The 23,160-nt window shown below is 57.2% G+C and overlaps 1 protein-coding gene across 1 annotated transcript; it reads left to right on the top strand.

Moving 5' to 3' along the window:
• Window positions 1-164: 164 nt before the first annotated feature.
• Window positions 165-23,158, top strand: POLD1 (DNA polymerase delta 1, catalytic subunit). The gene is made up of 27 exons (XM_036273981.1): window positions 165-216; window positions 9,198-9,400; window positions 9,739-9,852; window positions 10,455-10,601; window positions 10,687-10,812; window positions 10,885-11,053; window positions 11,130-11,211; window positions 11,284-11,413; window positions 11,894-12,060; window positions 12,375-12,479; window positions 13,798-13,938; window positions 14,021-14,131; window positions 14,911-15,102; window positions 15,209-15,297; window positions 15,375-15,491; window positions 15,646-15,759; window positions 16,056-16,203; window positions 18,723-18,818; window positions 18,918-19,055; window positions 19,938-20,113; window positions 20,414-20,566; window positions 20,715-20,817; window positions 21,558-21,690; window positions 21,769-21,882; window positions 22,224-22,276; window positions 22,347-22,444; window positions 22,971-23,158. The coding sequence occupies exons 2-27, from the start codon at window positions 9,199-9,201 to the stop codon at window positions 23,074-23,076; spliced, it is 3,324 nt and encodes a 1,107-aa protein (XP_036129874.1). The 5' UTR covers window positions 165-216; window position 9,198; the 3' UTR covers window positions 23,077-23,158.
• Window positions 23,159-23,160: the final 2 nt, after the last annotated feature.

The raw sequence follows: 23,160 nt of genomic DNA, 5'->3' as shown, positions 1-23,160 counted from the left end.
GGTTTTGTCGGGAATTGGTCCGCAAGGGGGCGAGGCCACACCCCAAATTGGAGGGAGGGGGCGTGGTCTGGCCCAGTTAGACGAAAGGGGCGTGGCCTCGCCTTACTTGGGCCGGAGGGGCGTGGTCCGGCTCTGCGCGCGGCGGCGAGGCCTGCGCGCGCCGGAGTCAGGGGTCACGCCGGCGCAGTCTGTGGCGGGAAACGCTGTTTGAAGAAGGTGAGTAGAGGGAGAAGGGGGATTGCAGGGCACCTCGCCTGTCAGGGAAGGGCGCCTCAGGAGCCGGGCACGTAGGCCTGAGAGGGTTGTGAGGAGTCGCTTGGGCGTGGCGGCGGGAGGGAACCCCCTTGGCTCGGGGGCGCGCGGGCCGATGACGGGGGCTGCGCCTCTTGGCCTGCAGCTGGGGGCCCTGGGCGAGGTGAGGGACGCATTCTGGAGGATCTTTGGGGCCACCGGATCCCGGTGGCACCGGGGGACTGAATTGTGCACGTGAGGGCATGGTGCCATAGCTTACTCACCAAATGTTGAGTGCTGTGCGCCAGGCGCTCAGGCGCTGTTACAGAAGCAGGGCTGCAGCACGACCTAGTCAGCGAAGGGTCCTGCCTCAGGGCAAGACGGACAGAAGACAGTAACAACGGTAAAGCAGCGCTTTCAGCCTCTGGTTCGTTGTCCGAAGTGAAATACAGCAGGGTAGCCTGCTTCTGTGCTTGGAGTGACCTTGGAGGGAAGTCAGCCAGAAAGAGAAAACCTGGGCAGAGGGGCCATCAGTGCAAAGGCCCGGAGGTAGGAATTAACAGGGGAGGGTGGAGATGAGATGAGGAACCAGATCCTGAGGGGCCTTAGGAACCTTGCCGTGGGGTGTGGCTTTTATTCCGGGTGCAGTAGGGAGCCAAGGAAAGTTTTGAGCATTGGAGCCAGGAGACCCGCCCTGCGTTTTTTTTGTTGTTTTTTTTTATCCTCACCCGAGGATATTTTTCCATTTTTTGTACAGATAGAGTGGGAGGGAGAGAGAGGAAGGGAGAGAGAGACAGAAACATCGATGTGAAGGGACACATCGAGTGGCTGCCACCCGCACGACCAACCAGGGCCGGGGACAAACTGCAACCGCAGTACATGCCCTTAGCGGGAACCGAACCCGGGTCTCTACGGACCGCAGGCCGACGCTCTAACCGCTGAGCCAAACCGGCCAGGGCCCCCCCTGCGTTTTGAGAAACTCACCTGCGGAGTGAAGATGGAATTGTAGCAGGAACAAGAGTGGGAAGGAGGGAGACCAGTCAGGAGGCAGGTAGGTGGCTCCTCGGGCAGTGTGGGTGGAAAGAACGTCAGGCTCAAGTTGTCTTTGGGGTTTGAGCCAGCAGGATTTGGGGGTGTAGAGAAGAGGAGCCCAGGATGACTGGGGTTTGTGGTTTCAGTGACAGGCTGGATGGAGAAGGTTGAGGGAGAGCAGGTTTGGGGGTGCCACTCTGTGGGCAGAGCTTAGATGGAGTGAGTGGGCAAGGGTGATGTCAGTGCCCTAGCTTTGTAGCCCCACGTACTCCAGTAACTGGTTGTCTTGTCTCTCCCCCCACCCCACCTCCTACAGTTCACCACCCCAGCCTTTCCCATCTCTTAGAGAGGTTCCTTCCCCACCCAGGGCCTTTGCCACACCCTCCCCTCCTCCTGCAATGCTCATCCCTCTCTTCAGTCCTTCAGCCAGCTGCTCTGTGGCAGGCCCTTTGCTGGGTACGAGGGAACCAGTGAGAATTCAGTTCAGCTGGAGGAAGGACAGGAACTCTCAGTCCAGAGTGCTCTGAGCTTTGCAGAGGTAATGCTAATCTCTGGAGGCCAAGAGCAGCGGGAAGGTGGGGGGGGGGGGGGCGCTCAGGGAAGATTCGTAGGATTGGTGACACTCGAGAGCAGTCTAAACTGACATGACATGAAGTGGCCTGTGTTCTAGGCACTATGCTGAAGACCCTGATCTTGTTTTTGGGGTGCTGACAGCCTGAAGCAGCCCCAGCTTGGGGTGCGCATAATGCAATAATGGAAGTAGCACAAGGCACTGTGGGAACCCTGGGGGTTGAGGGTAGAGGATCAGCCTAGAGGCGTTGAGCCAGAGCCTAGTCTCTGAGGATGCAGAGGAGTTAGGTGGCCAAGAAAAAGGAGGGTTTCATTCTGCAATCATTTCTCGAGGCTGTTCCCTGTGCTGGGTGATGCTGGTGACTCAGAGAAGTGCCAGACAGACCATACCCTGCCCTTGAGGAGTCCCTGTCTGGTGAGGGAGTCAGACACAGGTCCAGATGGTCCCAGGCCTGTAACAAGAACAGCAGGAGTCGGGGAGGCCCAATCTGTCTGCCCTGCTGGGCAGAGAGCAGTTCACCTGTGTATCTCACCTGACATACCTGGAGGCCAGCATTCCAAAGTGCTGGTTAACAGGCTCTAGAGCCAACCTGCCTGGGTTTGAACCTGGCTATGTTCCTCTGAGCCATCTTTGCAACCTTGAGCAGGTAGCTTCACCTCTCTGGGCCTCGGTTCCAGTAATTGTATGTATTAGAGGGTAGTAGCAGCACCTACCTCAGAAGTTTTTGTGACAATCCCATGAGTTCCCATTTTCATTCTTTGAGAAACTGTCTATTGAGCATGTCCTCTGTCTTAGGCACTCTTCTGGGTGCATGAGATATAGCAGGAAACAAAAGACAAAATCCCTGCTCTCTCAGAGCTCCCATTCTCCTTGTGGGAACAGACAATGAACAAGATCAATAAGCAGTGGTTCTCAGACTCCAGCGCAGAGTGCTGGACCCCACTCTCGAGGGCCGGATTTAGTGTGTCTGGGCAGATTCAGTGGGTCAGGGCAGGGGCCTGGCAGTTGGCATTCCAACAACTTCCCACCCTGATCTCAAGCGGCGGATCCAGGGACCACACTTGGAGAACTCCAAGAACTGATACAGTGTGCCTTAGTGACATCAAGAAAAATAAAGCAGGGAAACGGGTTAGAGAGTGTCAGGATGAGGCAGCAGGGCTGTACTTTTAAACAGGCCTCACTGCCCAGCCAGTGTGGCTCAGAGGTTGAACATTGACCCCTGCACCAAGAGGTCACCGGTTCGATTCCCAGTCAGGGCACATGCCCAGGTTGTGAGCCAAATCCCCAGTGGGGGGCATGCGGGAAGTGGCCAACTGATGTTCTCTCTCATCGATCTCCCTTTTTCTATCTCTCTCTCCCTCTCTCTTCCTCTCTCTAAAATCAGTAAAGAAAAAAAACATTAATAAAAATAAACAAGCCTCACTGAGAAGGTGACATTTGAACAAAGACCTGAAGGAGGAAGCCATAGGCCATCTGGGGAAGAACATTTGGCAGAGCAGAGGGAACAGCCTGTGCAAAGGTCCTAAGGTAGAACCAAGCTTGGAGTATTGAAGTAACAGAGAGGAAGCAAGTGGCTGGAGCCGAGTAAGCAGTGGGGAGAGAGTGGGAGGTGGTGTCTGAAGGGAAACAGAGGCAATTGTTCAAGGTCTTATGGGCCACGATGAAGACTTGACTTTAACTCAGTATGAGATGTGTCCCAGCGGCAGGCTCTGAGCAGAGGAGGGATGGGCTGATCTGACATATTTGTACAGGAGCCTTCTGACTACTGTGTGGAGAATACACCGGGAGAGGCTGTTCATTCATTCATCAGCTTTCTCAAGCACCCTCTCTGTGTTAGGCACTGTTGTAGACTCCTGCCATACTTCAGTAAACAAAATCAATGGATCCTGGCCCTCACCAAGGCAATCTTCCAGCAGGGGTAGACAGACAACAGCAATGTGCAAAAGAAAGAAGCAGTGGGACTTAGATCTGCTAGAAGGCAGAGCCGATGGGGATGTGCAGATAGAGCGAGCATGTGGTCTGAAAGGAAGAGAGATGTTGGGGTGACTCCATGGTTGTTGGCCTGATAGGAGTTGCCATTTATTGAATTGGGGGAGACCGTGGTGTATAAGGAGCAGGTTCCAGGGGAGATCAGGGGCTGGCTTTGGAGTTTAAGGTGCCTGAAGAGACATCCTAACAGTGGGTAGCTGGTCCTATCAGCTTGGAGCCTGGGGGGAGGTCTGGGCCAGAGACGCAAAGGCAGAAGGGATCAGCATGGAGATGGCATTTAAAACTGTGAGATTGCCCTGGCCAGTTTGGCTCAGTGGTTGGAGAGTCGGCCTGCAGACCAGAGAGTCCCGGGTTCAGTTCCCGCTAGGGGCACGTACCAAAAATAAAAATAAAAACAAAACAAAACTGAGATTTGCCCTGGCTGGTTCGTTCGGTGGAGCGGTTAGAGCATCGGCCTGCGGACCGGAGAATCCTGGGTTTGGTTCCCGCTAAGGGCACATACCTCAGTTGCAGTTTGTCCCCAACCCCAGTTGGGTTGTGTGGGTGGCAAGCACTCCATGTGTCTCTCTTCCTCCCGCTCTGTCTGAAGATAAATACAAAAATCTTCTCGGGTAAGGATAAAAAAATAAATAAAATAAAAAAATAAAACTGTGAGGTTTGCCCGGTTGGTATGGCTCAGTGGATTGAGCATTGTCCCATGGACTGAGAGGTCCCAGTTCGATTCCTGGTTGGGGCACATGCCCAGGTTGCGGGCTTGATCCCTAGTAGGGGGCATGCAGAAGGCAGCCGATCGATGTTTCTCTCTCACATCAATGTTTCTGTCTCTCTCCCTCTCTCTCTGAAAATAAATAAATAAAGCTGTGAGGTTAGCTCTGGCCTGTGTGGCTTGGTTGGAGCATTGTCCCATACACCAAAAGGTTGTGGGTTTGATCCCCGGTCAGAGTGCATACAAGAGGCAACCTAGTGATGTTTCTCACATCGATGCTTCTCTCTCTCTCTCAAATCAATTTTTAAAAAAGCCGTGAAGCCCTAGCTGGTTTGGCTCAGCGGTTAGAGCGTTGGCCCGTGGACCAAAGAGTCTCTAGTTCGATTCCGGTCAAGGGCATGTACCTCGGTTGCAGTTTGGTCTCCGGTCCTGGTTGGGGTTGCACTGCCAATCGATGTGTCTCTCTCAAATGATGATGTTTCTCTCTCTCTCCCTCCCACTCTGGAAATAAATGGAAAAATATCCTCAGGTGAGGATTTATAAAAAAAAAAAAAAAAAGCAGTGAGATTGGGTGAATGGATTGAGAACACTGAGAGAGGACGGGCCCCAGAGACCAGCGCCTGACCCAGAGTGGGCACTCAATGTTGTGTTACTACTGCAGGATCTGCTACTGAAGGGTGGAGAAGGGAGGGAACACGTTGTTTGCCATGCTCCTGGGCAGCTGAGACACACAGGGGCCTCCTTCTTCCTAATGCTGCCTTGCCCGCCAGTGCCTGGGATAGGGAACTAGCGAAGGAACCCAGATTTTGCTGCTGGTGACACCTTTCCTCCCACCACACACCCCTGGCCACAGCCCATTGACCCAGGGCAGCCAGTCGGTCCTCTTTGTGCCTTCTTCTGCAGGCCTGGCCTGGCCACTCCTCTGGACTCCTGTAAGCCCCACATTTTCTTAAATAGGTTTTTAAATACAAAAGATAACACTCCTAAGTACACCATTCTGCACCTTGCTTTCTTTCCCTAACAGTGTGTCTTTGAGAACCCTCCATATCAGTACACAGAGCGCTTCCTCATTCCTTTATCCAGCTGCATAATATTCCACGGGACAAAATTAAACAGTCCCCCAGGGGAGAACATTTAGGTGGTTTCCAGTCTTTTGCCATTGCAAACAATGCTGCCGGAAATAACCTTGTAAATGCAGTTTTTCATCACGCGATACTATATCTGTAGCATAAGCCCCTGGATATGGAATTACGGCCTCACCACTTTTATGTTTTGTTTTGTTTTTATCCTCACGCGAGGACATTTTTCCATTTTTTGTTCAGGTAGAGTGGGAGGGAGAGAGAGGAACAGAGAGAGAGAGAGAGAAACATCGATGTGAAAGGGACACATCGAGTGGCTGCCACCCGCCCGACCGACCAGGGCTGGGGACAAACTGCAACCGAGGTACATGCCCTTAGCGGGAACCGAACCCGGGTCTCTCTGGACTGCAGGCCGACTCTCTAACCGCTGAGCCAAACCGGCCAGGGCACTTTTATGTTTTTAATTGAGTTCTAATTTACATAGAGTGACCTGCAAAGTCTCAAGCATACAGTTGGGTGTACAGTATATTTCCATCGTCCCACAAAATTCCCCCATACCCCTCCCCAATCAGTCTCTCCCACCCACTAAGCCTGATTTCTAGCACCAGAAATTAGTCGATTCTCGAACTCTATGTACATGCCATCATACAGTGTAGTTTTTTTTTAATTGAGATGAAATTAACCATTTTGTTTTTTGTTTTTCTTTCTTGATTTTAGAGAGAGAGGAAAGGAGAGGGAGAGAGAGAGAGAGATACATCTATTGGCTACCTTCTGCATGCCCCCACTAGGGATCAGCCCACAACCTGGGCATGTGCCCTGACTGGGACTGGAACCGGCTACCATTTGGTGCATGGGTCAATGCTCAACCACTGAGCCATATAGGCTGGGCTGAAATTAACCATTTTGAAGTGTTCAGTCAGTAACATTTAGTACATTCACAGTCTTGTGCAGCCACTACCTCTCTCTAGTTCTAGAACATTTCCCCAAAGAAAACCCTGTACTCATTTGCATTCCCTCCCCATTCTCCCAGTGTGTACTCATGTGTCTGGCTTCTTTTATACATGTTTGAGATTCGTCCATCCTGTGTGTCTAGCAATAATAGCTGCCTCCTTTTTAATGCTGAAAAATATTCCGTTACGGACCAACATCTGCTATAACACATCCCAGTCAGTTCAGAATTTTTCCATGATGTTAAGGTGTAGGCTAAGCTTCTATAAGAAAAGAGGCTCCAAAGCTCAGTGACCCAGACAAGATACAAATCTGTTTGTCCACATAACCATCCAAAGGTAGGCAGGTGTGAAGATGGGCAGGCAGCTCTATTCCAGAAGGTTGTCTTGAGCCCAGGTTTCTTCCATCTTGTAGCTCAGTGTCCCCTGTAGTGTTGTCCTTATCACGGTGGCCAAAGTTGGCTCACTACCACCACATTCATGCTCCAGCCATCTGGAAGGAAGGAATGCTTCCTCTTTAGGCTGTCCTGAAAGTCATACACCTTACAGTTACCCTCAGTCCATTTTCTCTTAATCCTCACCCAAGGATATTTTTCCATCGGTCATGTGACCACCACCTAGCAGTTCGTCCTGGGAAATGTAGTCTCAGGCTTGTTTGCCTATGGTGCCTCCAAGGCGAAGGATCTGTTGCAAAAAGTACCAAAGGGAGACTGGATCTGGGGGGATGGTTATGGGATCCAGAGATGTTCCCTTGAACCTGGAACAGCTGACCTGTCCCTAACCCCGTCCTCCCTCCCAGCTGTGTCTGGGGTCTGCTGTAGGTTTCCATAGTCCTCTCTGTCTCAGCCTGATGCTGGGAGACATGTACTGTTTTACAACTTTTTCATTTTTAAAATAATTTCAAATGTACAGGAAAGTTCACCCAGATTCACCTGTTTTCGCATTTTACCCTGTTTATGTTATGATTTGTATGCACACTATATTTTTCATTATTTATTTATTTATTTATTTATTTATTGTTAATCCTCACCCAAGGATGTCTTTCCATTGATTTTTAGGGATAGTGGGGGGAGGGGAGCAGAGAGAGAGAGAGAGAGAGAAACAGAAAGAAACATCGATGTGAGAGACACACATTGGTTGGTCGCCGCCCACATGACCCTGCCTGGGGCTGGGAAATGAACCTGCAACCCAGATAAGTGCCCTTGTCCTGAATCGAACCCACGACCCTGCAGTCAGTGGGCCAGCACTCTGACTGCTGAGCCACACCAGCCAGGGTGCATGTACACTTTAAAAATATATTTTCAGAATAGCTTGCATACACCATGGCTACCTGAATACCTGAGTGTGTATGTCCTTAGAATATTCTCTTACTGAACCACAGTGAAATTACTCACTTGAATAGGCTTAACCTGAGTGCAGTCTTTAATCTACCAGAGGATATGTACCTTTATATCAGAGTATCTTGTCAAAACATGCCCCCCCAGCCCAGCCGGTGTGTCTTAGTGATTAAGCATTGATTCCTGGTCAGGGCACATGCTGGTCAGGCTTGATCCCCAGTGGGGGGCATTCAGGAGGCAGCCACTTAATGATTCTCTGTCATCAATGTTTCTATCTCTCTCCTCCCTTGCTATCTCTAAAAGTCAATAAAAACAAATTTATATATGTATCTCCCAAAATAATTTTTTATAGGTTACAATTAAGGAAACACATAGCCCAGCCAGTGGATTGAGCATTGTTCCATGGACTGGGAGGTCCTGATTGGATTACCCGTCGGGGCACATGTGCCAAGGGTGTGCTAAGGACCAAGTCTGCCAGGTTGCTGGCCTGGATCCCCAGTAGGGGGCGTGCAGAAGACAGCTGATAGATGTTTCTCTCTCACATTGATGCTTTTCTCTCTCCCTCCCTTCCTTCCACTCTCTAAAAATCAATGGAAATTATATACTCAGGTGAGGATTAACCAAAAAAAAAAAAAAGAAAGAAAACACATACACATATAAAGAACAGTCTGATGTGTGCACGTTACCTGTGGAGCAGAGAGGGAGGGACAACAGGCGGCAGTATCCTGCTGCTTGGGGAATCTGGGGAAGGGTGCACATTCAGAATAGAAAGGGCTTTTGATTTTGTTTATAAATGAGACGTGAAGCCTCCGACGTGTGTTCGGCTGGGAAGGGAGCGGTCAGACTTGGGTTCCAGGCCACTCCCTGGCACCCCGAACAGTGACCACCCCGGAGGCACTTTCCAGCTGCTTGTCGAACGAAGGCCTGGGCCGCTGGGTGATGGGTAGGCAGGGGCATCGAGGACCGAAGTCTGTAGGAAAGAGAGGGCTGTGCGAAGGACCAAGTGTGCCGTGGGGGTGAGGGGGACAGGGCGTGTGGGACCCACGACAGGGTCTGCAAGGGGCAGGGAAACAGGGATAAAAGGGTGTAGGGGGCTTGCGCGTGTGAGGAGAGGGTTAGATGAGGCGGACAGTGGGACGTAATTAATACTGTGAGGATTGAGCGACAGGAATGTGCCGGCGCCGGTGAGCCTGGGGTGGAGGCCCTTTCTGGCATGCAGAGCACCGAGAGGCTCGCCACCATGGTGGGTGCCTAGGAGGCCACGGGAAAGGCAGAACCCTCACCCCGCCCCAACCGGCCCGGCAGGATGTATGACAAGCGGCGGCCAGGCCCGGGGCCCGGGGTGCCCCCGAAGCGGGCCCGTGGGAGCCTCTGGGATGAGGATGAGGCACCTCGGCCGTCCCAGTTTGAGGAGGATCTGGCGCTGATGGAGGAGATGGAGGCAGAGCACAGGCTGCAGGAGCAGGAGGAGGAGGAGCTCCAGCCGGCCCCCGAGGGGGCTGCTGACAGTGAGACCTGGAGTGGGAACCCCCTGCACCCCCACCCATCTTGCCTCTAAACTGAGAGTCAACCACAGACTGGAAATTATATCCTCTGATCTCTGACCCACTTTGAAGGGCTGACCTTTGACCCCGTGTCAGTATGCTCCCCCTGTTGCCTGCTGCTTCTACGCTGACCTTCACCCTGACCTTTGACCTGGCCATCTCTTCTGAGTTTCCTGCCTGATCCAGACGACCACCTCCACTTGACTTTCCTTGTGCAATTCAGAAGCCTCCTGGGCTAGGCTGTGCTGGGAGGGAGAACCACTACTCCACTTAGCACAGCGTCCTCCCGCCTTCTCCCCCAGGGCAGTTCTCCCCGACAGCCATAGATGCTCGCTGGCTTCGGCCCTCCCCGCCCCCCTTGGACCCTCAGACGGAACCCCTCATCTTCCAGCAGTTGGAGATCGACCATTATGTGGGTGAGTTTGGGGGACAGAGGCCCGGTGGGTGGCAGGTGGGGCCCTGGGCTCCTGGGGTGGAGGCTGGGCCAGGAGTCCCTCTGGCTCTGTGTGTGGGAGGAGATGGTCACAGGCAGTCCCAGCCAGGTGACCAGGGCTGTGAGTGGGAGGGATGGGGCTGGGGTTGCCCAGGGTGGGCAACGAGGAGTCTGCCAAGGGAGTCAGGGCGCAGATGCCAGGGGCTTGGGTGGAAGGGGGTGTGGCTGCAAAGGCACAGCATGAGGGAGCTATGTAGGATGACAGTGGTCTTGTACCCCAGTCTTGGTCGTGGTTACACGAACCTACACACGCATTCAAGTTCATAACACCACATACACGCCAAGTTGATTTTACTTTTTCAAAGAAAAACATTTTTTTTCAAAAACCGGCGGGGGCTCCCTCCAGCTGTGGGATGGAAAATGGACTGTAGGGGACAGGGTGGAAAGGAAGGGGCCGAGGGGGGTGGTGTGACCGGTGCAGAAGCGCCTCAAGCTACAGAATTGGGGCTGTGTTCCCAGTGCAGGGGGAGGCAGACCTTAGAGGAGCCTGAGGGGCAGCCCTGCCTTACCCTGTCACACCCCCAGGCCCAGCACAGCCCCTGCCTGGGGCACCTCCGCCGTCCCAGAGCTCCGTGCCTGTGCTTCGTGCCTTTGGGGTCACTGATGAGGGCGTCTCTGTCTGCTGCCACATCCACGGCTTTGCACCCTATTTCTACACCCCAGCACCCCCTGGTGAGTGGCCCCGACCCAGAAGGCCCCTTGTCACTTCTGACCATCTGGTGGCCCCTGCACTTTTGACTAGTCCTCCCACCCCCAGGTTTTGGGCCCGAGCACCTGAACGACCTTCAGCGGGAGCTGAATGGGGCCATCAGCCGGGACCAGCGTGCAGGGAAGGAGCTCAAGGGGCCGGCCGTGCTGTCCGTGGAACTGTGCTCCCGGGAGAGTGAGTGCACCCCGGGGGGCGAGTTGGTGGGGGTCCCTCCAGGCTGGTGCCAGCCTTCTCTGTCCTCTCCAGGCATGTTTGGGTACCATGGGCATGGCCCCTCCCCATTTCTGCGCATCACCCTGGCACTGCCCCGTCTCATGGCCGCCGCGCGTCGCCTCCTGGAACAGGGTCTCCGTGTGGCAGGCCTGGGCACCCCCAGCTTTGCACCCTACGAGGCCAACGTTGACTTTGAGATCCGGTACAAGGCCCCCTCCCACCCCACCTGTCCCACTCCCCACAGTCGGCGTCGGCCCACTGACCTCATCCCCCTCCAGGTTCATGGTGGACGCGGACATCGTGGGCTGCAATTGGCTGGAACTACCTGCTGGGAAATACATCCTGAGGCCGGAGGGGAAGGTGCGGGGCCCCCCAGGGGTGGGGGACATGGAGCCAGGACCCTGCAGCCCCTGACATGCCCTGTCCCCACAGGTCACACTGTGTCAGCTGGAGGCAGATGTGTTGTGGTCCGACATAGTCAGTCACCCACCAGAAGGGCAGTGGCAGCGAATCGCACCCCTGCGAGTGCTCAGCTTTGACATCGAGTGCGCTGGCCGCAAAGGTCTGTCCCGGGCTTGGGCTCTTCCCTTCCTCCCTCTCTGTAGACATCAGTGACTGCCAGTCTTGCCCTGGGAATCCCTGTACTTCTTGGGGAAGAGGGAGTAAATGTGAAAGTGGTCAGGTTATTATAAGACCCCAGGGTGGTGGTGGAGTGAGGGAGCAGCTTCAGACAGGTGGGCAGGACGGCCTTGGGTGAGGAGACAAGCGCTGTGAAGAAGGACAGGGTGGGAGGTGGGGAGAGCATTTCTCACAGCGAATAGCAAGTGCAAAAGTCCTGGGGCAGAACCATCCCCATCTGTGAGAGAGGGGGCAGTAGATGAAGGTAGAGGGGAGCCAGGATGGATCTTGCGGGGTCTGAGGGTAGTGGGGACAGAGAGGAGTGGTCAAGCCGGGGGAGATTTGGAGGTGTAGCCACCCTGGTATGTCATGAGGGAGAGGAGGGGTCAGGTCCCCTACATCCCCCTCCTGCCTCCTTGCGCAGGCATCTTTCCGGAGCCGGAACGGGATCCAGTGATCCAGATCTGCTCACTGGGCCTGCGCTGGGGTGAGCCGGAGCCCTTCTTGCGCCTGGCACTCACCCTGCGGCCCTGCGCCCCCATCCTGGGTGCCAAGGTGCAGAGCTACGAGCGAGAGGAGGAGCTGCTCCAGGTAACTCTTGTTCCATGTCCCCCCATTTTCCTTAGCACTCTCCAACCCAGCTTTTATATCCCAGGCTTGAGGCCATTTCTGAGCTTCCTGGTCCTGGTCCACGGGCTCAGGTCCCTTCGCATTGAGGGGTGAACATTTCCCTCTGGGTTCTGCGTTATTTCCAGAAGCACTGCCTGATCTTTCTGTCACAGGCGGGAGGGCTCTGGGACTGCTCCTGGGGGCTTCCAGAACATTCCGGGAGTAGGAGGAATCTGGTGGGGGGATGACCAGGATGACAAGCAGAGTAACCCTGTGTGTGCCTTGGCCCCCGCCAGGCCTGGTCAACCTTCATCCGCACCATGGACCCCGACGTGATCACTGGCTACAACATCCAGAACTTTGACCTTCCCTACCTCATCTCCCGGGCCCAGAACCTCAAGGTAGGGCAGGCCATGGTGGGCAGGCTTGCCTTCAGACACTGCCCTGGGGGCTCCGAGTGTGGGTGGCCACCCTACACTGCCCCCACCCTGTCCCTCGTGGCTCTGCACCTGCAGCCTGCCGCCCCAGCAGCTCCAGAGGCACCCCGAAAACCCTGCTCCGCTCAAATCCCAGGTTACCGTGGCGCTTGCAGAGGCAAGGGGGGCATTGTGGTTAAGTAAGAAGAGACCTGTGCATTCCGAGGTGCAGACTGGGCGTGCAGGGGTGCAAGGCCTTGTGTTCTGGGCTTTGTAATACGGCAGCAAAGAATAAGGAAATGGGGCCCAGGCCGGTGTTCTCAGTTGGTTGGGTGGTGTCCTGTGCACAGAAAAGTTGCCGGTTCGTCCCCAGTATGGGGCGTGCAGGAGGCGGCCGACTGATGTTCTGTTCTCACGTCAGTGTTTCTCTCTTTCTCTGTCCCTCTGCCTTCCTCTCTCTCTCAAAATCAATAAAAAAAAAATCCTTAAAAATAAAAGGAAATAGGGGCATTCCTTGAAGTGTGTGGCAAAACCTGGATACTTGTTGAACCTGGGCACGGTGTATGGGGTGTGTTAGTTCACGCGGGCTGCCATAGCCAAGTCTCGCAGACATGTCTTATCTGTCTGGAGGCTAGAAGTTCAAGATCAAGGTGTCGCAGGCTCAGTTCCTTCTGAGGCCTCTCTGCTAACTTCTGGTGGCCTGAGAGGTTCCTGGGGTTTAGATGGCTTTCTCCCCATCTTTAGTGCATCTCCCCTCTGTGCCTGTCTACTCAAATCACTCCTTGTTCTAAGGATATAGACGTACTGGATCAGCACTCCCTCCTCCCTTCTGCCCCATTGCTCCTGCCCAGCTCAGGCCTCTTCTCGGCCTGGTCCCTCCCAGGCCACCATCTCCAGTGCAGACGTCTCTCCTGACCCCAGAGACCCCAGAGCTAGCTCTCCGCACGGACCCTGCTTGTGCTGGGCCGTTCCCCAGGCCCCCACCCCGTGTACTCACCACCTTCTCACTGAGCTCAGCATCATTCATCTGCGCCTCCGGCTCCCCGTCTGGGTGCAGCCCTCCAACCACTTGGCACCATCCTTGCCCCCTTTGCCCCCACAGCCCTCAGGCCCCTGACTCTCCCTGTCCAGCCTCCCGTCCTCCCTGTAGTCCACACTCGCCTAGTCCCTGCTCCCAGCCCCCGCCCAGCCGGAAAGTGCTGCATTGTAGGGAGTGTCACCATGATCTGGTCTCCATTCCTCTGGGGGTCCCAGGTCAGGCCTCCCGTCCCCCTCTGCAGCTGCCCACCTGCTGTGCCCTCAGGTGCAGGGGTTCCCCCTCCTGGGCCGTGTGGCTGGCCTCCGCTCTACCATTCGGGACTCGTCCTTCCAGTCGAAGCAGACGGGCCGGCGGGACAGCAAGGTGGTCAGCATGGTGGGCCGCGTGCAGATGGACATGCTGCAGGTGCGGCCGGGCCGGGTGAGCGGGTCTTGCCCTGGTGGGGCCACTGCCAGGGGCCTGCTCCCACCCTGAGCCTCCGCCCCAGGTGCTGCTGCGGGAGTACAAGCTCCGCTCCTACACGCTCAACGCCGTGAGCTTCCACTTCCTGGGTGAGCAGAAGGAGGACGTGCAGCACAGCATCATCACCGATCTGCAGGTGCCGCGGCCGTGACCTCTGACCCCACCTCCTGCCCCCAGACCTCCCACCTCTGCCCGGTTCTAACCTCTGACCCCAGCTTCTGCCCTCAGACCTCCCACCTCTGCCCGGTTCTAACCTCTGACCCGAGCTCCTGGCCCCAGACCTTTCACCTCTGGCCCATCTTTAACCTGTGACCCCACCTCCTGCCCCTGATCTCTGATCGCATTCTTTTTTTTTTTTTTAATTTTTTATCCTCATCTGAGGACATTTTTGCATTTATCTTCAGATAGAGCACGAGGGCAGGAGGGAGGAAGAGAGAGAGAGAAACATCCATGTGAGAGAGACACATCGAGTGGTCGCCACCCACACGACCCCAATCAGGGCTGGGGACAAACTGCAACCGAAGTACGTGCCCTTAGCGGGGACCATCTCCGGTCCGCAGGCTGATGTCTAACCGCTGAGCCTAAGTGGCCAGGGCTGATCGAATTCTTTCATCTAGTCCTCTTGACCTCAGCCTTCCACTCAACTTCCTGACCTTGGACTTCCACCTTCCACCTGTGCTTCTGACCTTCACCTTAACCTCTTGCTTCCAACCTCTGACCTCACCCTGCAGGGGTCATCCACTCACGTGACCTCTAGCACCATGACCTTGATTCTGCTCTCATCCACACCAGCCCTTCAGACCACTCCCTCCTCCCTCTGACCCTGTTGACTCCCTCACCTCTGCCTGCTCCCCACCCAGACCCTCTCCCTTGCCCTGTCCCCACCCCCCTGAAGCCATCGGTGCCTGTCCCCAGAACGGGAACGACCAGACACGCCGCCGCCTGGCCGTGTACTGCCTCAAGGACGCCTACCTGCCGCTGCGACTGCTGGAGCGGCTCATGGTGCTGGTGAACGCCATGGAGATGGCGCGCGTCACTGGCGTGCCCCTCGGCTACCTGCTCACCCGTGGCCAGCAGGTCAAGGTGGTGTCTCAGCTGCTGCGGCAGGTCAGTGAGCAGAGCCCAGGCCAGGCCTTTGGTCCTTCGTGGCGGCCTCTCCCTTCTTCCTGCTCCCATCAGGTCCACCCTCTATTTCCTGCCTTCTCCCCCCCAGGCCATGCGCGAGGGGCTGCTGATGCCCGTGGTGAAGACAGAGGGTGGTGAGGACTACACAGGAGCCACAGTCATCGAGCCCCTTAAAGGGTGAGACCCCGTGGCTGGGTAGGGGTGTGTGGGGTTGGCCAGGTGGCTCTGGCCCTGACCCCTCTCGGCACTCCCAGGTATTATGATGTCCCCATCGCCACCCTGGACTTTTCCTCACTGTACCCATCCATCATGATGGCCCACAACCTGTGCTACACCACGCTCTTGCGGCCCGGGGCTGCCCAGAAACTGGGGTACGGTGCCCTCCTAAAGCATGAGGACCCCAAGACTGCCAGGGACTGGCTCGGGCAGGGTGGGGCTGGGAAACAGAAATAGTGGGGAGGGGAGATGCAGGAGTGGGGGCCGTAGGGGGCGGCCGGGCATCACCCCTGCCATCCTCTGACCCAGCCTGACCGAGGACCAGTTCATCAAGACCCCCACTGGGGACGAGTTTGTGAAGACGTCGGTGCGGAAGGGGCTGCTGCCCCAGATCCTGGAGAACCTGCTCAGCGCCCGGAAGAGGTGGGCTGTGGAGCCCCCGCCCAGCCCTGCACAGAGCTCGGACCTGCCGAGGCTGCTGGCAACCCCTTCCCTCGTGGGTCACCCCGGTGCTGCTGGGCACACTTGTCTGTAGTTGTGTGAACTGGAACAAGTCACCCCCTCCAGGCAGCTCCCCTTCACCCCTTGTGCAGCTGTCTCTGTGCAGTACATGGTACCCCTCTCCAGAGAGGGCCCTGACTGTGTGCCCAGGCCCGGGCCTCTCTCCCCCTGAGACCTGGGACACCACCTGAGGGGCCTGTGCTTCCCCCTCCTCCCAGGGCCAAGGCTGAGCTGGCCAAGGAGACAGACCCCCTGCGGCGGCAGGTCTTGGACGGGAGGCAGCTGGCACTAAAAGTGAGCGCCAACTCTGTGTACGGCTTCACGGGCGCCCAGGTGGGCAAGCTGCCATGCCTGGAGATCTCACAGGTGAGTGCTCAGTCCCCACAGTGGGCAGCTGACGGCACCCCTCTGGGAGAACCGGGGCTCCGTGTGGTGGGGCCGCATCCGGAGGGCAGGGCCCAGGTTGCCCTGGCTCACTCCCGACCTGTTGGAGAGGGTGCTTGAATGATGGGTTCATTCAGTTCAACAAACATTTGCCAGACTTTGCCAGGGGGTGGACCTGATGTCCTGTGGGTCCAGCAGGTGACAAAGCAGAAGAGAGGTCCTGCCTCTGTGCAGTGCCCAACCTAGAGGGGACACAGATGCCGACAGGGGTAAACACGTGTAGGAAGACAGTTGTCACTAAGGGCTCTGCAGACAAATATGCCAGGGAGGAACCGGGGAGATGGGGCAGGGCAGGCAGAGGCCGAGGGACGTGGGGGAGAGCAACGATTTTACTTATTCTTCATCTGCCACAGTCACCCTCTGACCCATGTCCCCAGCAGCTATACGCCAGCCCACATCCTCCCCTGGTTCCTGTGAGGGTGGGATAGTTGGGGGTGGGGGCCTGGGGCAGGTCTGGGGGTCACCCAACAGCACAGTGAGGCTCTGGTGCTTGATTTGCTGAGTGTCCTTGGCCACCGCCAGAGGAGGATCCCCCCTCTTGCCCCAGGTATAAAGATCCCACTGAGTGTGCTCAGTGGGTGCTTGGTTAATGCTCTGCTCGGAAAAGGAACTGGGCCCGTGGTCTCCCTCCCTGCCCACAGCAGCATCCTAGGCCTGTTCACCGAAGGCAGCTGTGCTGCTGGCCCAGAAAAACATCCACAGTGAGACCACAGAGGGTCTGAGGTTCTGCCCAGCTGGGAGCAGTGCACCAGCTCATGGTCTGAGAGGTCCTTAGAATGGTCTTCCTGTTCAACCTCTTCCCCTGGGGTTTGGGTCCTGGCACATCCCAAACTTGGTTACCTCCAGCCATGAGGAGCTCCCTCCCTCCCTGGCCATTGTGTCAGTCCTCATGTGCCTCTAAGTGAAAGACCTGGAAGAATTGCCAGTGGGAGGGGCTGGTGCATACCCACCCCCTGCAGTTCAGTGGGGTTCCCAAGACCACCCGCAGATCCCGTGATTTGCTAGAAGGACTCAAAGAACTCAGAAAAGCTGTTATACTCAACTGCTATGATTTGATATAGTGAAAAGAGAGATTAAAATCAGCCAAAGGAAAAGGCATGAGGGGCAGGGTCTAGGAGACACGAGGCACTAGCTTCCAGTTGTCCCTCCCAGTGGAGTCACAGGGCAGGCTTATTTCTCTTGTCAGTGGTGTGTGACAACACACAGGCTATTGCCCACCAGGGAAGCTCGCCCGAGCCAGCGTCTTTATTGGGGTTGGTCATGTAGGCATGGCTAACCACTTTGTCGCTGACTTTGGTCTCTAGCCCATGTAGAGGTCAAGCTGATACCATCTGGCCCCAGGTCAGGCAGGACGTTCCAAGGACTTAGAAGTTCACTCCCAGGGGCCAACCAAAAACCAGGCCTCTTTTTGGGCAAGGTGAACCCTTTACTGCATGCTACCCTGTCCCTGGCCACTCACAGTCCCTGGGGCCTCCCCCAGCCACCGGGATGTTTGGTCGTCAGGCCTTATTCCCTGGGCAGGGCCAGGTGGGAAATGTGGCTTTGCTCTTCTAGGGCTCCCTCATCGGGGCTGCCTCTTCCTGGCCTTGTCTCTCTGTCTTTTCCCTCTCAGTTCCTTCCCTCTGTTTTTCTGTTGTGTCTCTGTTTCTTAGGTTCTTTCCTTATTTCTGTCTCTCAAGTTTTGGGGAGCATGGGGATGGAATTATTAAAAAATACTGAATCATTCCAGAAAAAGATAGGAAAGGCAAAAGAACATAGAACAGATGTACCAAGTAAAAGCAGATAGTAAAGTGGTGTATTGAACCCCAGATCTAATGGGTAATTACACTAATGGTAAGTGGCATAAATGCTCTAGTTAAAAGACAAAGATTTTCTGACTGGATCCAAACAAACAAAAACAGAAGTGTGCCCATCTCTCCTGTGTGTGCCCTCCTCACTCCCCCCGCCTGTTTCCTTATTTGTAAAGTAAGACTGATGGAAAGGAAGTTTCTCCATGGGGCTGGTGCAGAACCCTCCCTGTGGGCATTTGACTGTGTAGTGTCACTCGTAGTCACCTGAGGGTGGGGTGGCACTGCCGGCTTTCAGGGAAGGGGCCATGGATGTCACTGGTCTGGCACCATGAAAAGCTGAGCTGCCTGTGATGGCACCGGATGTCCTGGCACCTCCACGGAGAGAGACACTGAGCCAGTGGCCTCTCCTGGTTCCAGCATCGCCAACACTCATTCGGTGCAGTCCCTCCTCTGCCAGGAACTGCTCTTCCCAGCTGACCATCAAGGAGCAGCTTGATAGTCCTAACTTTGCGGATCTGGAAATGGATGCCCAAAGGGATAGAACGGCTTGCCCAAGCCCGCGTCTCCAGGATGCTGTGGAGGTGGGACCCCATGCCGGTGTCCCTTACAGACAGCCCCTGGGCCCTCTCCATGTGATTCTCTCCCCAACAGAGCGTCACTGGGTTTGGGCGCCAGATGATTGAGAAAACGAAACAGCTGGTGGAATCCAAGTACACGGTGGAGAATGGCTACAGTGCCACTGCCAAGGTCAGGAGCCACCCCCCCGCTGCTCAGAATGAGCCTGGGACGTGCCTGGTCGGGGAGTACGGGGCCCCTCGGTCACACGGCCCTCCCCCTCCTGACCAGGTGGTGTATGGAGACACGGACTCTGTCATGTGCCGATTTGGCGTCTCCTCTGTGGCTGAAGCGATGGCCCTGGGGCGGGAGGCTGCAGACTGGGTGTCAGGCCACTTCCCCTCGCCCATCCGGCTGGAGTTCGAAAAGGTAAGTGCCCCCCACCTCCGGGCTTGGAGTGGGCAGCTGTGGGTCTTGCTAGTTTCAGGGGGACCTCTTTCTCAGGGTGCCTGCAAAGTTTACAGATGCCTTCATATGGGGTTCCCCGGTGTGTCAGCATCTGGGAAACCCCAGTGTTTCTAGGGTCTCTGGGTATCCCAATTTTGGGGTTCATGAGCCCCCATGTCCAGGTATTTTGCTGCCTGGATTCTCCTGAGTTTGGGCCCTGGTTTTGCACGCTCTGCAGTGTCTATTTTTTGACAACCCTGTCAGTCTCAAAGCGTCTCTGGTTTGGAGTTTCCCAGTACCTGTTGGGTGTGGGGTCTGTCCTGGGTGGCGGGGACTCTGACAGGCCCGTCCTGGACGAGGGGCCGTTGTCTGGGGTCCCGCTCGGTGTAGGGCAGGCTCGGGTTGGAAACTCACAGGGCTTTATCCCCAGGGTGCAAACCAGGGTCAGGCGTGGGACACACCTGACCTTGGATTCAGAGTCTCCTAGTTTTGGGAGGTCTGTGCCTCGGGGATCCCTCTGGGCCTTAGTCTCCTGTTTTGGGGGGGATGCCCCACCTGCCTCAGGTTTTGTCCCAGACCCAGATTTGAGACTCTCCAGGCTTCACCCTCGTGTCTGGATCTCACGTTCAGGGCCTGTTTCTAGGTTTGCTCTAGTCTCTGTTTCAGACTTTGGGACCCTGCTCTGGGGTTCCCTGGAATGCTGAGGGTGTTCCTGGGCTTAGGGGTTGGGGTCTTAGGGTCCGTTCCCACAGTATCCCAATCCCACGTCATGGAAACCATACCTGTCTCTCAGTGTCTGGGGGCATCTCAGGGTTGGACACTGGCCCCTGCGGTCTCAGGGTTCTCAGCCCAGGTACTCCCCAGGTCTACTTCCCCTACCTGCTCATCAGCAAGAAGCGCTATGCGGGCCTGCTCTTCTCCTCCCGGCCCGACACCCACGACCGCATGGACTGCAAGGGCCTGGAGGCTGTGCGCAGGGACAACTGCCCCCTAGTGGCCAACCTCGTTACCGCCTCACTTCGCCGCCTGCTCATTGACCGGTAGGTGTGTGGGACCCTGACCCCGGAGCTGGAGGCCAGACCCCAGCCCTGCTTTCTCAGACCCGGGAGCCCCAGCCCTCCTCCCTTGGGGACACAGGTGTCGGGCCAGCTTTTCCTGTGAAAAGTGGTGGAAAGAGTGTGAGCTTGGACAGCTGTGGGGCTGCAGCCTGTGGCTGGGCAGGACTCCACCCCACCCCCGGCCTCAGCCCCCAGAGCCCGCCTGGTCCCCCAGCCTTGGTGGCATTGAAGGTGCCAGCCTGGCCCTCAGCAGCCAGTCATAAGGCCCCGTCTCGCCCACAGAGACCCCGAGGGCGCCATATCCCACGCACAGGATGTCATCTCGGACCTGCTGTGCAACCGTATCGACATCTCACAACTGGTCATCACCAAGGAGCTGACCCGCGCGGCCGCCGACTACGCCGGCAAGCAGGCCCACGTGGAGCTGGCCGAGAGGTCTGCCCCTGGGAGTTCTGGACCGTCCAGAAATAGCCCTTCCTGCCAGCTGAGCCTACCACTTCCTGCCAACACCCCTCACCCCCACACCGCAGCCCCACTGGCTGTCCCACCTGCCTCACCCCACCATCTCCCTGTCTCCCCGCAGGATGAGGAAGCGGGACCCCGGGAGTGCACCCAGCCTGGGAGACCGGGTCCCCTACGTGATCATTGGTGCCGCCAAGGGCGTGGCTGCCTACATGAAGTCCGAGGTCAGGCCCACCTGGGCCGCTTGTGCCGCCCAGCCCTCCCGCTCTCACTTCTGCTTTCCAAGCTGGTGGGAAGGTGTTTCCCTCTGTGGGCCCCATGGGGCCCGACAGCCACCCCCAGCACGCCCAGGAGTCGGCTCCGTGATGCTCTGCTCCCAGGCCGCCCAGTGCTCTGTGGAGGGTCCCTCCTACCCCCATTTTTCTGACCTGTCCCTCCCTCCCCTTTGCAAAGGGGTTCAGCCCCACTGCACAGGGCATCTCCTCATCTTTCTGTCTCTGTTTCTCTGTCCCTTTCTGGACTCATTGGCCCTCGTTCTCCAACCTTTGATTCCCTTAGATCCATACCCTCCACCATCCTGCCCAGACGCCCTGTGGCCTCTGACCCTCACACCCCTTCCTCACTCCCTAGCTTCTGTCCAGCCTCCGACTCCAGTCCTTGTCTCCCTTCATCCTTGTGACCTCTGGCCCTTCCCTGGTCACCTGAGGACCCATGGATCACAGAGCCTGTGGCCAGGGACCCTCCATGACTCCCCATGACCTATGACCCCATCCCAGACGCCCCCCTGGATGCCACTCTCCGCAGACCAGCGCAGTGCCCAGTGAGCACCCCACACCGTGGTCGCAATCATGACTGGAGGACCCCTCAGTAGTCTGGTGCCCTTTACCCCGGGGTCCTGCTGTCATGGCCCCCAGCCCCTCCACTGCTCTGGCCCTGGTGTGACCTGCCGGCGCTCTGCCTGCAGGACCCGCTGTTCGTGCTGGAGCACAGCCTGCCCATCGACACACAGTACTACCTGGAGCAGCAGCTGGCCAAGCCGCTGCTGCGCATCTTCGAGCCCATCCTGGGCGAGGGCCGCGCCGAAGCCGTGCTGCTCCGTAAGTGGGGGTACCAGGAGCTGTGGGGCTGGGGGGTTGGCCTGCCCTCACCCCTCACCCCTCACCTCTCGCCGGCAGGTGGGGACCACACACGATGCAAGACCGTGCTCACTGGCAAGGTGGGTGGCCTGCTGGCCTTCGCCAAGCGTCAGAGCTGCTGCATCGGCTGCCGCACTGTCCTCAGCCACCAAGGTGAGTGTGGGCTCCAGCCCTGACCCCTGACCCCTAACATGCCCCTCCACCCCCTCAGCTATTGCCCAAGGTCCCCAGCCCCTGCCCCACAAGCTGGCACTGCTGCCCAGGTAGGGTCTGGCCCCTGGGTGGGGGTCTCTTCTATACAGACACCGCAAGGGGGTCCCAGGTCCCCCACCCCAGGAGTTCCCCAGGGAGTTTTCCCCACACACTTGCTCCCTTGTTCTCTGTCTCTGGGGACTTTCAGGAGTCGGGATGGGCAGCAGGCAGGGAAAGGGCAGGGATGGGGCGGCCTGGGCCCTGGCTGGGCCCCAGCTCTCCTGTGCTGACCCCACCCCCAGGAGCCGTGTGCAAGTTCTGCAAGCCCCGGGAGTCGGAGCTGTATCAGAAGGAGGTGAGGAGTCGGGGCAGGGCACTGGGGAGAGGGTGAGCCCAGGGCTGCTGCTCAGCCGCGCCATCCCCAGGTGTCACACCTGAGCGCCCTGGAGGAGCGCTTCTCGCGCCTGTGGACCCAGTGCCAGCGCTGTCAGGGCAGCTTGCACGAGGATGTCATCTGTACCAGGTGCGCATGTCTGTGAGCCCGCCGCCCAGGTCCCTCCGTGCTCCCGGGGCCAGCGTCTCAGGCAGCAGCCCTCCACCCACATCCCCTTCTGGCTGCAGTCTCCCTGACCCTCGGTCCTGGCCTGCAAAACGGGCCAGTGATCATCCCGGCCCTCCTGGGGCTGGGGGTGGGGAGCTCCTGAGTGGGGCAGGGTCGGGCACTCAGGATCTGCCCAGGGAAATGGCTGCACTGACCCCCTCCCCCAGGGTGGGGCCGGGTTTTCCCCAGGGAACAGGTGGGAGGGGCGGGTTCCCACGCCAGGTGACAGGTGATATACGGCTGGTGGCCCAGCGCCTCAGCGAGCACCCGCTGTTATCGGCTCCCCCCGTGCCCGCTGAGCAAACACCCCGCTACGGGAGGGGGGTGGGTGGGCAGCAAGCCGGGGCCAAAGTCCTGGGAACGGTCCCTGCTCCATCACTGGGCTGGGCATCAGGGCTGGTGCAGCCCTGGGCAGCTGGCCCTGACCCTGACCCCTGACTGCCCGCAGCCGGGACTGCCCCATCTTCTACATGCGCAAGAAGGTGCGCAAGGACTTGGAGGACCAAGAGCAGCTTCTGAGACGCTTTGGGCCCCCTGGTCCCGAGGCCTGGTGACCTCTGACCTCCAAGGGTTTCCCTCGAGGGCCTTTCGGGGTGGAATTGGTGGAGAATTAATAAAGTTTGGGCCTTTTGTTACCT

The sequence above is a fragment of the Molossus molossus genome, unplaced genomic scaffold (genome assembly GCF_014108415.1).
Source record: "Molossus molossus isolate mMolMol1 unplaced genomic scaffold, mMolMol1.p scaffold_m16_p_21, whole genome shotgun sequence".
In the NCBI taxonomy this organism is placed as follows: Eukaryota; Metazoa; Chordata; class Mammalia; order Chiroptera; family Molossidae; genus Molossus; species Molossus molossus.
Note: the sequence above shows the minus strand (reverse complement) of the source record. Positions and strands in the feature narration are given on the sequence as shown.